This window comes from Salmo trutta, chromosome 37 (assembly GCF_901001165.1).
Source record: "Salmo trutta chromosome 37, fSalTru1.1, whole genome shotgun sequence".
NCBI classification, from domain to species: Eukaryota; Metazoa; Chordata; class Actinopteri; order Salmoniformes; family Salmonidae; genus Salmo; species Salmo trutta.
The window spans coordinates 30,923,951-30,940,017 of record NC_042993.1 but is presented as its reverse complement, the minus strand read 5'-3'; the positions used below and the strand labels follow the sequence as shown (position 1 = coordinate 30,940,017).

The window sequence follows — 16,067 nt, the reverse complement described above, 5'->3', positions numbered from 1 at the left end:
CTCCTTCCTGAGCGGTATGACTGCTGTGTGATCCCATGGTGTTTATACTTGCGTACTATTGTTTGTACAGATGAACGTGGTACCTTCAGGCATTTGGAAATTGCTCCCAAGGATGAACAAGACTTGTGGAGGTCTACCATTTTTTTCTGAGGTCTTGACTGATTTCTTTTGATTTTCCCATGATGTCAAGCAAAGAGGCACTGAGTTTGAAAGTAGGCCTTGAAATACATCCACAGGTACACCTCCAATTGACTCAAATTATGTCAATTAGCCTATCAGAAGCTTCTAAAACCTTGACATAATTTTCTGGAATTTTCTAAGCTGTTTAAAGGCACAGTCAACTTAGTGTATGTAAACATCTGACCCATTAGAATTGTGATACAGTGAATTATAAGTGAAATAATCTGTCTGTAAACAATTGTTGGAAAAATGACTTGTGTCATGCACAAAGTAGATGTCCTAACCGACTTGCCAAACCATAGTCTGTTAACAATACATTTGTGGAGAGGTTGAAAAACGAGTTTTAATGACTCCAACCTAAGTGTATGTAAACTTCTGACTTCAACTTTATAAATGCAGAGTGCAACAGTATGATGAAGTGTGAATATTTCTGCCACCCACATACAGGAAAACGTATCCAAATAAATGAAATGATTACGTGCTCCACCACCCATTTCATCTACATTATTAAATGTCTATGTGGGCTGTGCTATGTAGGTAAAACCTCTCGTTCTCTCAAACAGAGAATCAGTGAACATAAAAGTTCAATGAGGCGAAACGACAGGGATTATCCAGTCGCAGTACATTTTTAATGACCTAAAACATGACATTTCTACCTTTTTAGATTTTGTGGCATAGAGAAAGTCAAGATATAAGACAGGGGAGGTGATATTAATAATACTCTGAGTAAAATAGAATGTTTTGGGATTTTCACCCTCAAGACATTATTCCCTAAAGGTCTTAATGATGAAATGCCCATGTATGTTATGTTGTGAATTTGAACATGAATTATGTCCCTATTTAAGATTACTCTGACGTTTTTCTTACGCTGTACCCAATGATTTATGAAAACTCGCTTGATAGGTCGATGTCCTCATCGTGTTTTTACAGACGTGCTTAATACGTTTTATGTACACACTTTATTCAAATATTTCAATATTTGTTATATTTGGTGGCACTTATTTGTTTTCCCTTCGCCTCCAACCCAATTCGACGCATCGGACGGATGTGGGTGGGGCTAGGTCTACCCTTGGGTGCTTATTTACAAAAAAACTCACAAAACCTTTTACAAAGGCCGTGAGGCCGATACGAAAAGCTTATTAAAGATACTATCAGGAGCAGTGTCCGGGTTCCTTCCTCTTTTTTCTCTGCTAAGCACCTAGAAATCAATGACATCATATATGAATCCTTTATTTCACATGCTACACTGTCCAAACTCCCCTGTCAGAGGTGATCATATGAATCCTCAATGTCTTTATGTTTAGCCTCCAGCACTGTCGAATGTGTGATTATGTGTGTGTTATTATTACTGTGCTCTTCCCTTCTCTGTCTTGGACTGTACAGTATTATGGTATTTGCTTGCCCTCCTTAATTCCTGTTCTTGCCTAGACGTGTGGAAGTACACTATTATTTAAGGTGTGCCTCTCCACAATTTGCTAATTTTGTGAACTTAGTGTTTAAATAAAACAAACACACACATCCTGACAAATCAACTGCTTCATGTTCAAACAAGATGCCTTAATAACCTCACATTGGAAAGAAAAGTTGTTGTTTTTTTACATCCTTCCTAATGTTATGTCAGACAGGGTGTGGAAATGAGATGCATACCTTCTACCCTCTTAATGTTTAGAGGGCTAGGATTTGCCAGGGCCTGTTGGTCACACCCTGCGGCATTGGTTTGGGTGTCAGCACCATACAGTTCTTATAGGGGGTTAGACCACAGTGAAGGGACCTTAGTGAAGCCCCGAAATATACAGGACTAGGAACCCTGAAGGGTATACTACAAAGCAGATTCAAGGAGTTAGTTAAATATTGTCATAGAAGTCAAATAAAAATGTTTGAAAGATCTTGAAAGGCGTATGGTTTACTCTTATTGATTCAATAATCAAAAATGCATATTTAAGTTGAGCTTTTTTTAATGAAGCCAGCTTACTTTGTTCATCAAAGTAAGCTGGCTAACTCCTTGATCCTACTTTGTAGTATACTCCCCTGTTCTTCCCTGGGTCTGTCTTCAGTGTATTTTGTGTCTTCCCGTGTTATTATGAGGGAATGAGACACCAAAACAACTGATGTCCTCACAGATATAGTGTCTTATCAGTTATCTGAATGGTCATCTCTGGGTTAGAGGCTGATAAAGGACTCATCATCATCATCGCTGGCTTAAGGATGCTAGCTGGTTGTTGTGGAGTTGTGCTGGAATGTTTCTGCGATGTCTTCACATGTGAGTGTAGAGTTTGAGGAAATCAGGTCTGTGAGCGTACATGAGTGTTCATGCTAGTGTAGTTAAAGGGAAAACAAAACACACACACACACACACACACACACACACACACACACACACACACACACACACACACACACACACACACACACACACACACACACACACACACACACACACTGTCAGGCCTTCAGCAGAACAGAAGGAATAAGTACTCCTTCACTAATTGTCTAGTTTGAGAATCTACATGTCCTTAGATAGCTGGTACTGTATAGTCTTGTTGAGGGTTGGGTCATGGCTGATCTCTCTGTGTGTGTGGGGGCCAAAGTAGCCCTTCCTTCAGCCTCCCCCCCCCCCCCCCTCTTCCTCATCATACTGAGTAACACCCACAGCTCTTTCAGGAATGCCATGAGTAGGCAATGATTCATATTGGGGGTGGGGGGGGGGGGGGCTGTGTGTGTGCGTGTGTGTAAAACGTAATTAGAAATCCGTGGAGACATTGAACTGTGTTCTAAAATAATATATCAAACCGTAAAACAATATTGCGTTATTTATTCCGGTGCCATTCTTCGTTATTGCTTATACAGCCATCGTAACGAAGCAGAATGATTCAGGCTGTGTACTGTGCGCGCTTGTGTAAGCGAAGGTAAGATGACGAGTAAAAGTGTATGCAAGTGGTGTATTTTATGGCACAACGGGCCCGCTGGCCAGCACACCTCGTCTGATCACTCACTCTCTGCCCCCTCCCTGCTCACACCAGCCACACCAATATGACGGGGCAGAGAAAGGGGTGTGACCGAGCCTTACCCACCACAATGTCCTCCAAACACACAGGCAGGTATCATAGTGTACAGATCAGCACAAGGACAGGCCCAGACACCGTACCCCACAGGCATAACTTATTGCGAAAGGAGGAGAGGAAGAAGAAAAAACACACAACGGGAAGGAAAGAAAAGAAGAGCTCATACGGTGATAGAGCGAGAGAGGAACCAATTGTAGGCTAGATCGAAAGTGCTGACTGGATCTTAGCCACGCCACTGCATGAGTGAAAGGAGCGCTGAGGAATTTTTAAGAGGAAAAAGAGCAGGAGAGAGAAACTTTCTAGCTACGGACGGAAACCGTGTTAGAGGGCACCTTTTGATTCATTCATTCGGAGTTGAGTGGCATCATGAGCGGTCAGCAACAGAGATACCGGAACTTCTCCACAGACAGCAGTGGTGGCAGGGATGGGAGGGACAGGGTGCCCTCAGACGAAAGCTACTACCAGGGGATGCTCAAGTCTACGGACGGCAGGAAAGGTACCAGTACGACAGCATTCACCTAGGAAGCTATGTGTCCTAGACGTTAACAGTACATGAAACGTTTGGTTCTATAGGTACGAGTATGACAGTGTTCACTGAGACAGTGTGTGTCATAGACACCTAGACTTTCTGTGTCAAATAGGTTCATATGAAAAGTTTGCCTCTAACACTATGGTTCATGTTTGCGTATGGGAGAGAGTTAAAATGCTGGGTGTTTTTTTTGTTGTTTTTTTTTCCTGTGAAAGGAAAAGTTTTACTGCTGCAGTTACAGGTTTGGACCATTTTCATATCCCTGCACAGACAAGTCTATTCAGAGGTTCAAGTCGGTGCCTGATTGGCTAGTCTGTGAAATAATGAGCCCCTTCATGATGCTAACATACATACCAACTGTCAGTGTCAATTTAAATTGAAAGAGGGCTTGTGGCTTCCACTGTGAGCCTTTTATTGTCTTTTTTTGTATTTATTATGGAACCCCATTAGCTGCTGCCAAAGCAGCAGCTACTCTTCCTGGGGTCCAGCAAAATGAAGGCCGTTCATACAATTTTCACAGATTTCACACCACACTGTGCACTCTCAGGCCCCTTTAGTGCACTCTCAATTACAGTTTGAGCTTTCTCTAATCATCGTCTATGGGGATTCCCCTTCTCTTAAGTGTCAATTCTGAGAACACATTTAGATTTAAAAGGAAGTGTTTTTTTTTTGTTCCTGTAATGTTTTCTGTCTCTCCAGTGGTCCACATTGTGACCAGGAGTGGACACTCCCACTAATCTAACGCATCAGCCGCTCCCTCCCGCCCTATTGGTCAGCGAGGGGATGAAATCTCAGCGGGACCATACATTGTTGATAAAACTCCTATAGGATGACCAAAAAACATTCCTTAACCCAGGACACTTCAACAGTTGACTATCCAGGAGAACAAAGAAGAAGGAGTAATAGAGTAAAAGACATATGCGGATTGGTTAATGGTCAATTATATATCAAGTGCTGAGAGTGACTCACTCAGGAGGACCTATTAGATTTGCGATGGGTTGAAACACTCCTTTGTCCTGCAGTGAATCAAGTAGATGGCTCAGGGTAAAGGAGGTAGGACTTTCGCCCCTTTTACCTTTGTGATCACTGTGTTTATCTTTGGCGTTATACAATGGAGTTTAAATAGTTTGTCTTAGCCTGAGTCATGACTGCGCTAGTGTGTATGCTGGTTGCAAGCTGGACACTACTGCTGGACTAACACAGGTATTTGGAATTTACATTAGTTGAATGACCACAGGTCAAGGTGCAGGGTTTGTCCAGGATTATGGGACCTTTGCAAAACGTCCTAAATTTGATTTAGTATTTATGCCAGCAATCAACCAATCAGGATTGCCCTCGTATTGTAGCTTTGTTGATGAACGACAGAGGTCAAAGTTGCGTCAGTCTCCAGGCGCACACACACCCGGCGGTTGCCACGGCAACGTGTTTCCATAACACAATAGCAACATGGCACACCTTAAAATACTAAAACGTAGCCTGCGGGTTCAGTTTGCGGTCGCAGTGAATCAGCACTGCCTTCAACGTTGTACTTTGGTTCGTCTGGGCGTTGCACGATGCAGAAGTCGCTCTGCCATTTCCTGGTTGCTAAAACTCTAATAGTTTGCCTAATTTCAGTTTAGTATTTTAAGTTTAGTGCAGAGAATCATTGTACCATCTAAACCGCTGTGAAATGTATTTTCCATAACCATGAATATAACCATGAATATGAATACCATGAATATTGTTGTTTCAGCTGTTTGAAGCTGGTGTACGAAACCGAAAATAAAAGACTCAAAAGCAACACTTAAGAATGGGAAGCATAGAAATACAGTTTCTTAGACTTGCTTTCAAGTAGAATGATAGATCTATAACTCGCAATTCTATGTGACTTGGTCGGGTCGGACAAAAAGTTACATATTACCACTTTAAGGGAAAATTCCCCCCAAAAATGCAACTTCGTATTCATTATCTCCAGCACCACCCCAACATCAACATATGTGAAAATGGCCATTTCATTTCATTTTTTTTTGTGAGGAAGATAAGTGTTTCCAATGACATCATTGGTGTGCATCGTGTGATTTTAACCAAGTATGAGTAGGCATTGCCTACTAATTGTCTACTAATTGGTTGATGATGTCATTGGAAACATTTTATCTTCTATCTTTTTTACTACAAAACATAGAAACACGGCATTTTCACAATGTCAATTTTGGGGTGGTATTTTCCCTTTAGCTGTACGGTAGGCTTTGATGAAGAACCTTAAATGCAGTTTGTTAATGAACTATTATTAATATGGACACCCATGTCTTTTATCTGGATAATAAGTCTTCAGTCTAATAACTATAGTATTATCTTCAATGCGACATCTGACTTTCTAAACAGACCTATTGGAATTGCTATTGGATTGGCCATCAGTACTATCTCACGTGATATAACTGATGGGCTCACTTGAAAAATACTATATCTCAATGGGACTTCTTTGTTTTAATTTTGTTTGTATCCGTTATTTAACCAATCTTTCAGTGAAGTGGTCTGGCATGATGGGTAACAGTTGGTGATATGCCTGTTGGTTGGGGAGGGTCAGTGTCTACGGTTGCTACGTCTGTGTCTGCGCTCCGCAGTATGTCTTCCAGTACCCCAGGGTAGTGGGGTGTGTCCAGGTATTTGACCGAGGGTGTGTCAAATCCACTCAGTGCGGTGATGCTGAAACCGGATCTATCTGCTAGATGCGATTTATATGCCCGTTAAGGCACCATTTTCTTACTCTCTGAGAGCTACCGTATCTTGTCAGGTTCAGCATGCACCACAGTGTCCGTTACAGTATGTCGCCTGTAGAGATACTGAACACCTGTACAGTGTAATCCTTCCACTAAGCCTCAGGCCTGTAGTCATACCATAGTGAAAAGCATTTGCAGACACAACTAGACGATGATGGTCTATATCTAGACACTGACTGTGCTATGATGATTTCTCCTAAGTCAGACATGTTTAGTCCAGACGCTCTGGTATCATGTCCCACTAGGCAAGACTAATCCCATCCAATGACTTGTCTTTGTTTCGGGGATGTACAAAACGATGGCGGCATCTGGAATATTTGTTATTTTTCAGCTCTTGTTGTTCATGTTAAATGTATTTTAAATCCTTTCATCTTCTCCTTATCCCTAATACCCTGCGACATGTTTTAATCTCAACCCCCGTTAAAAAATACATCAATATTACTGTATGTACTCAGAGGGTGTATCAAATATTTCTTTTCATTTCTTTTTAACCATGTCTGACGTTTGCTCTTTGTTGTGTCTTGCAGATGAACGGGATCGAGTACAGAAAAAGACCTTCACAAAATGGGTGAACAAACACTTGATAAAGGTATGGTAACACACTACCAGAGTAGTTTTTATGTACTCAATACCTAACTCACTTGCCCTGTCTTACTTACTTTAATGCACTCATCACTGGTATCAATAGTTTATACACAAAGACAATCACATGCACACACACACACACACACACACACACACCAACTTATTTTTAACCAACATCAGTTTGATTTCAATAGATTTGTTTACATTTTGTTTCTGAGGTTTACTGGAGTTCTCACAATGACTCGTACATCATTTTCAAAATCAGTATTCCTGTGTTATTATCCATAAATATCTTTTTTAACCTTTTTTTAACTAGGCAAGTCAGTGAAGATCAAATTCTTATTTACAATGATGGCCTAGGAACAGTGGGTTAACTGCCTTGTTCTGGGGCAGAACGACAGATTTTTACCTTGTCAGCTCAGGGATTCAATCTCACGACCTTTCGGTTACTGGCCCGACGCTCTAACCACTAGGCTACCTGCCGCCCCTTCGTCAAATATCAGTCAAATGTCATAAAACGAATGAAAATGGCTGAAGTGGTTACTTGCAGAACAACCGCAGAAGTTGTCAATGTAGGATTTATGGTGAGTTGGATCACAACTGGTCCAGAAGTGATGTGTACGAGTGGCAGATGGCAGATATTTCCTTAGTGAATCATACCTCATAATTGGCCAACCAACCACATGGAGGCTGAGCTGTGTGTTTTCTGACGGTTGCAGTTTAGCCTCTCGGCAAAAAATGTATCTTGAGCTTCAGAAGTCATTTTGCCACTAATGACAGGAGTAGGATAGAATCTTTGGCGTGAATCGTAGCGACACCGGCCAGATACTTTATTGCTGTGTTTTAGATGTGTAGTTCCGTTTCTCAAATTTAAAACGGCGACGAATCTTAACAAACACCAGGGCCCGCATTCATAAAGCGTCTCAGAGTAGGAGTGCTGATCTAGGATCAGTTTTACCTTTTACATTATAATGAATGGTCATGGGGTGACCTGATCCCAGATCAGCACTTCTACTCTGGGACACTTTATGAACACAGGCCCAGATAGTTTCTGTATCAGAGGAAGACTATGTTCTCACCTTTTATGTTTACAATAATTATTTTGGTATAGGGGATATCTGTGTTGGTATGTTAGTAGATGAGATGTGACCGTCTGATGTAACCGTTACTGCATTACTATGAGTGGAGCTGGGGTCCATTCTGGTCCAGCCATGCTGAACATGCAGGTGCTATTAAAGTCATGATCCCATGCTGGGTAGTATCCATGACAACACAATATTATGACAGTGAGTTTTGATCCCCCACCAGACAGATATCCACAGATATCAAACCATCAAGTGGTTGTTGTTTTTAACACCATCTCAACCTACTACATCAATACAGTCAGACAGACCAACCCCTTTGGAAGGGTTTCATTGAAAGTGACATGCATTGGTCATACACAGACGTGCAACACACACACACACACACACACACACACACACATACACACACACACACACACACACACACACACACACACACTCACACACACACACACACACACACACACACACACACACACACACACACACACACACACACACACACACACACACACACACACACACACACACACACACACACACACACACACACAGAAAGGTTGCAGGAAATCATGAGTGTTTGATTTCTAGCTTGGTGTTTTGAGGGAAGGTTTACCCGAAGACCAGCCTCACTTTGACTGAGTGAGTTTGTCAATTGTGCTGTTGTCACCCTTCTCTTTTCATCTACCTCACCACTGCCCCTTTCCTTTAGGGCTGAAAACCATCGGCGCTAACATACGCTGTTCCTGATATAACACACAAGCGAGCAGTCTTTTTCGTTCAGTGTTTTATGTGAGTCCCAGACATCTGGATATGTTTTGCTCTTTGCCTCTGAAGCACCACATTCTGTTCTGGGCCCAAGGCCCGGTGGCTGCTAGCTGGGCCAATAGTAGCACATGTGCTACACAGACTGACTGCTGGTTCTGGGTGGCTGACTGCCTGCCTGCCCTTAGCTCTTTGCTAGGCAAGGTCCTTAATTAAGTGCTCCTTACAGGTACTATCAGAGCAATCAATCTGTGTCTCTTGTCTTCCCACTGCCATTATGACAAATTGGTCGGCCTATATGACAAGATTTGCATCTTGTTTAATGTTCGACGGACCGGGATAACTGTACACTTTTCCTTTTAAAAAAAGTTTAAATGAAGTAGGCTATATATTGAGATGAAGTAGACAAATGTTTAATTAAGAGCTTTCCTAGAGAGAACTGTCTTCTTAGAAACCGTTTCCTACCATACACAGTATGTGCTATGCAATGCATTGTTACAGAACTAGCCTAGTCATTAAAATGAAATAGCGACCCAAGCAAGGCTTGGAAAACATAATTGGAAACGTCACGCGGGAGATTTTTAAATATAGCATTTTGCAGTAGAACGAAAGTGTTACTTCTGCCCGTGTGATGGTAAACTGACGTTGAACGAAGGTTGTTCATGTGTTTCCAGTGGGCACGTCCCGGGGTGGGCCATGAGGGGGTTGTAAAAGGATTTGGAATAACTTCCACTCGAGCATAAATCTTGTTGTGTGTCAACAAGGGTGGGACGACAGCATGGAGGGTTTCTCAGCGTTATGTAAAAGGTAATCCACTGTAGCTTACATCGTTCTGTAGATGTAATGCCCCATTCACTTTTAATGAAGTGTACAGACCAGACACTATCACTATTTTCTTATATTCAATGACGTGTGTGATTTTTTTATAGGCGTTCAACATTATAATAACACATGTAACCCTAAGTTAAGTGAAGAACGCATCACCTAAAGGGTGTTTTGTAACGGGAAAGCGACGTGGTGGATGAGGTGTTGTCAGGTTCTGTGTTGACTGGCCTAATGTTTTTAACCTTGATGTACTCACAATGAGCCCAGGTCTGCAGTGCACAATTTGTACCATGACACCACCTGATCACGTTGACTCAATCTGAGCTTCTTCAACATGGGCTATTGTGTTTTGATGACAGACAGGGTTTAAACATATGCTACAGGATAGCAGAGAGAGACTGTTGTAGATACCATAGAGGAACCAATGAGAGTGAAGCATTTCGCACCAACTACAATTATGCTGTATTTGTATAGATTACTCTTCCTGGGGTCTGGCAAAATTAAGGCAGTTATACAATTTAAAAACATTACAATATATTAATTACAGAATTCACAACACTCTGTGTTCCCCCAGGCCCATACTCCACTACCACATATCTACAACACAAAATCCATGCATACGTGTGTGTATAGTGCGTATGTTATCATGTGTTTGTATGCATGTGTCTGCGCTTATGTTTGTATTACTTCACAGTCACTGCTGTTCCTAAAGGTGTATTTTTACCATATTTTTTAATCTGATTCTACTGCTTGCATCAGTTACCTGATGTGGAATAGATTTCCATGTAGTCATGGCTCTATGTAGTACTGTGCGCCTCCCATAGTCTGTTCTGGACTTGGGGACTATGAAGAGACCTCTGGTGACATGTCTTGTGGGGTATTCATGGGTGTCCGAGCTGTGTGCTAGTATTTTAAACAGACAGCTCGGTACATTCAGCTTATCAACACCTCTTACAAAAACAAGCAATGAGGAAGTAAATCTCTCTTCCACTTTGAGCATGAGAGATTGACATGCATGTCATTAATGCCATCTCTCTGTGTACTTTTAAGGGCCAGCCGTGCTGCCCTGTTCTGAGCCAACTGCAATTTTCCCAAGTCCCTCTTTGTGGCACCTGACCACACTACTGAACAGTAGTCCAGATGCGACAAAACCAGGGCCTGTAGGACCTGCCTAGTTGATAGTGTTGTTAAGAAGGCAGAGCAGCACATTTATTATGGACAGACTTCTCCCCATCTTAGCTACTGTTGTATCAATATGTTTTGACCATGACAGTTTAAAATCCAGGGTTACACCAAGCAGTTTAGTCACCTCAACTTGCTCAATTTCCACGTTGTTCATTACGATATGTAGTTGAGGTTTAGGTTTTAGTGAATGATTTGTCCCAAATACAACGCTTTTAGTTTTAGAAATATTTAGGATCAACTTATTCCTTGCTACCCATTCCGAAACTAACTGCAGCTCTTTGTTAAGTGTTTCAGTCATTTCAGTTGCTGTAGTAGCTGACATGTATAGTGTTGAGTCATCCGCATACATAGACACACTGGCCTTACTCAAAGCCAGTGGCATGTCGTTAGTAAAGATTGAAAAAAGAAAGGGGCCTAAACAGCTACCCTGGGGAATTCATGCTTCTACCTGGATTATGTTTGAGAGGCTTCCATTAAAGAACACCCTCTGTGTTCTGTTAGACAAGTAACGATTTATCCACATTATAGCAGGGGGTGTAAAGCCATAGCACACAAGTTTTTCCAGCAGCAGACTATGATCGATAATGTCAAAAGCTGCACTGAAGTCTAACAAGACCACCCACACAATCATTTTATCAATTTCGTTCAGCCAATCATCAGTCATTTGTGTAAGTGCTGTGCTTGTTGAGTGTCCTTCCCTATATGCGTGCTGAAAGTCTGTTGTCAATTTGTTTACTGTGAAATAGCATTGTATCTGGTCAAACACCATTTTTTCTAGAAGTTTACTAAGGGTTGGTACCAGACTGATTGGTCAGCTATTTGAGCCAGTAAAGGGGGCTTTACTATTCTTGGGTAGCGGAATGACTTTAGCTTCCCTCCAGGCCTGAGGGCACACACTTTCTAGTAGGCTTAAATTGAAGATGTGGCTAATAGGTGTGGCAATATCGTCCGCTGTTATCCTCAGTAATTTTCAATCTAGATTGTTAGACCCCGGTGGCTTGTCATTGTTGATAGACAACAATACTTTTTTCAACAATAATTCTTGAACTGTAGAATGCCTTCAAATTTAAGTTGGATATTGACTGATTTTGAGGTAATTTGGCCTATAGTCATAACTGTCGTATTGTTGCCCCAAGCAGTTGAACTGAAGAAAAACACTTGAATGTTACGCGATCTTGTCCCATCAGTTCTGAAGAAAAACACTAGAATGTTACGCGATCTTGTCCCATCAGTTCCAGACATACAACTTGTATAATATTGTTGAAGTTGGAGACTCTTAGTTGAAGTTGGACAATCTTACGTGATTAATGTGTAAACAGTGGTCCCTAGTGGCCATCATCAACCCCCACTGCATTTCAAACCTCCATGGATGGAGTGTGTACGCCACAGGTGGGCAGGAGTGAGTTACTGTGTTCACACACAGGGTTATATAACTACTTATAACACACAGTATTACATAAGTACTTACCATTGATGCCAGTAATAAATCAAGGTAGTGAGTGTTACAACTTGCAGGGGCGAGACTTGCATACATACCTGTGCGAGGACAGTACCTGTTTTTCACAAGATCGAACACACTGACTAGAGGTCGACCGATTCTGATTTTTCAACGCCGATACCGATTATTGGAGGACCAAAAACCCGATACCGATTAATCGGACGATTTAATAAATACATTTTTTTTTATATATATTGTAATAATGACAATTATTATTTGTAATAATGACAATTACAACAATACTGAATGAACACTTATTTTAACTTAATATAATACATCAATAAAATCAATTTAGCCTCAAATAAATAATGAAACATGTTCAATTTGGTTTAAATAATGCAAAAACAAAGTGTTGGAGAAGAAAGTAAAAGTGCAATATGTGCCATGTAAAAAAGCTAACATTTCAGCTCCTTGCTCAGAACATGAGAACATATGAAAGCTGGTGGTTCCTTTTAACATGAGTCTTCAATATTCCCAGGTAAGAAGTTTTAGGTTGTAGTTATTATAGGAATTATTGGACTATTTCTCTCTATACGATTTGTATTTCATATACCTTTGACTATTGGATGTTCTTATAGGCACTTTAGTATTGCCAGTGTAACAGTATAGCTTCCGAAGTGCCAGTGTAACAGTATAGCTTCAGTCCCTCTCCTCGCTCCTACCTGGGCTCGAACCAGGAACACATCGACAACAGCCACCCTCGAAGCAGCGTTACCCATGCAGAGCAAGGGGAACAACTACTCCAAGTCTCAGAGCGAGTGACGTTTGAAACGCTATTAGTGCTCACCCCGCTAACTAGCTAGCCATTTCACATAGGTTACACCAGCCTAATCTCGGGAGTTGATAGGCTTGAAGTCATAAACAGCACAATGCTTGAAGCATTGTGAAGAGCTGCTGGCAAACGCACGAAAGTGCTGTTTGAATGAATGCTTACGAGCCTGCTGCTGCCTACCACCGCTCAGTCAGACTGCTCTATCAAATCATAGACTTATTTATAACATAATAACACACAGAAATACGAGCATTTGGTCATTAAAATGGTCGAATCCGTAATTTCTTAATCATCATTTCGAAAACAAAACGTTTTTTCTTTCAGTGAAATACGGAACCGTTCCGTATTTTATCTAACGGATGGCATCCATAAGTCTAAATATTGCTGTTACATTGTACAACCTTCAATGTTATGTCATAATTATGTACAATTCTGGCAAATTATTTACGGCCTTTGTTAGGAATAAATGGCCTTCACACAGTTCGCAATGAGCTAGGCGGCCCAAACTGCTGCATGCGACCCTGACTGCTTGCACGGAACGTAAGAGAAGTGACACAATTTCCCTAGTTATAAGAAATTCATGTTAGCAGGCAATATTAACTAAATATGCAGCTTTAAAAATGAATACTTGTGTATTGATTTTAAAGAAAGGCATTGATATTTATGGTTAGGTACATTGTGCTGCGACAGTGCTTTTTTTGCAAATGCACTTGTTAAATCATCACCCGTTTGTCGAAGTAGGCTGTGATTCAATGAGAAATGAACAGGCACCGCATCGATTATATGCAACGCAGGACACGCTAGATAAACTAGTACTATCATCAACCATGTGTAGTTAACTGGTGATTATGTTAAGATTGATTGTTTTTTATAAGATAAGTTTAATGCTAGCTAGCAACTTACCTTGGCTTCTTGCTGCCCTCGCGTAACAGGTAGTCAGCCTGCCACGCAGGCTTCTCGTGGAGTGCAATGTGGAGTGGTTAGAGCGTTGGACTAGTAACCGGAAGGTTGCAAAAACGAATCCCCGAGCTGACAAGGTAAAAATCTGTCGTTCTGCCCCTGAACAAGGCAGTTAACCCACCGTTCCTAGGCCGTCATTGAAAATAAGAATGTGTTCTTAACTGACTTGCCTAGTTAAATAAAAAAATTGGCAAATCGGTGTCCAAAAATACTGATTACTGATTGTTATGAAAACTTGAAATCGGCCCTAATTAATCGGCCAATCTGATTAATCGGTCGACCTCTAACACTGACACAGTAGCAAAGCATTACATGCAATCTCCCAATTTTAACCATGTGATTAAGCACTAATATTTTAAACTTTTTTTTACCATTCTCTTTTATTCTATTCATCTAACTTTTTTCATTTTCTTAATCATTTTATATCATCTCAGGCTCATTTCTTTTTTTTATTGATTTAACCTTTATTTAACTAGGCAAGTCAGTTAAGAACAAATTCTTATTTATAATGACGGCCAACCAAAAGGCAAAAGGCCTCCTGCGAGGACGGGGGCTGGGATTAAAGATTTTATAAAGATTTTATAAAAATATAGGACAAAACACACATCATGACAAGAAAGACTACACAACACTACATAGAGACCTAAAACAACAACATAGCATGGCAGCAACACATGACAACATAGCATGGTAGCAACACAACATGACAACAACATGGTAGCAACACAACATGGTAGCAGCACAAAACAGGGTACAAACTTTATTGGGCACCGACAACAGCACAAAGGAATAAGAAGGTAGAGACAACAATACATCATGCAAAGCAGCCACAACTGTCAGTAAGAGTGTCCATGATTGAGCCTTTGAATGAAGAGATTGAGATAAAACTGTCCAGTTTGAGTGTTTGTTGCAGCTCATTCCAGTCGCTAGCTGCAGCGAACTGGAAAGACGAGCAACCCAGGCACGTATGTGCTTTGGGGACCTTTAACAGAACGTGACTCATGATCGTGTTCTCTTTCTCTTTCTGTCGTTCTCCCTCTCTATTTCCTTGTTCTCTCCATCTCATCCCTCATCCACGCTTTCTCCTCCGTCCAGCATGGGAAAGCAGAGGTAGGTGCCTGCAAGCCCCAGCAGGAGGGCACTGTATGTGGGACACATTCTGATGAGCATGTATCTCACCTGAACACTATCCACTCCCCACACCTATGCCATCACTGTGAAAGTATGAGGAATTACACTGACGCTGTCACACAGAGTGCCTTGTGGACTGTGAGCTAAACCCTAACTTGAGATATGTGCGAGTAACTAGGGTTTGGTCACGTAAATCATGCATTTATGTCAATGGGAGATTTGTCCAGGTTACGTGCACAGACCTCAAGTGTTAGGACTATGTGTTGCACAGTAAAGTACATACTTGAGGCATGCAGTCCCTTTGCATTTGGATGAAAACGACTTTTAAATCCTTCAGTTTCAGTCGTTCCCTACTCTCCCTAAGCTTTCACCCTCTTCTGCTCTCTATAACACTTTATCTTGCTTACTGGAATTTATTATAGCATGCGCCCAGTCCCAAGACTCACTGGACTATCTGTTTTCATTTTCTAGTATCTGTTTGCCTATATTCGTACTGTTTATTTAGTTGTTTTTGACTATGATTTTTTTTTTTTTATTGAGACTCCCTGACTTCCATCCATCATCTCTCAGTAGATCTGGCAGCTGCCACTTAGCAGGTGTCTTGAGTGTCCAACACAGGCAGATTGGTTGCCTGCAGCCATGCATTCCTGTCCTTTGTACAGATGTACTGGTGGAGCGAGAGAGAGAGAGAGAGCTGCAGGCTCATAGCATGAGCTGTGTAGACTGATTGAGAG

At 41.4% G+C, this 16,067-nt stretch overlaps 1 protein-coding gene across 20 annotated transcripts in view; it reads left to right on the top strand.

The window, feature by feature from the left end:
• LOC115177330 (plectin) overlaps positions 1-16,067 on the top strand; it is a 191,776-nt gene that overhangs the window by 130,976 nt on the left and 44,733 nt on the right. For 9 of the 20 annotated variants that reach the window (XM_029738013.1, XM_029738018.1, XM_029738002.1 and 6 more), the window contains exons 2-3: positions 7,055-7,116; positions 15,298-15,312. In XM_029738013.1, the coding sequence (XP_029593873.1) occupies positions 7,055-7,116; positions 15,298-15,312 (77 nt within the window). Of the gene's footprint in view, positions 1-3,031; positions 3,739-7,054; positions 7,117-15,297; positions 15,313-16,067 lie in introns of those variants that run through there. The other 11 variants (XM_029738007.1, XM_029738005.1, XM_029738015.1 and 8 more) reach the window with 3 other exon arrangements.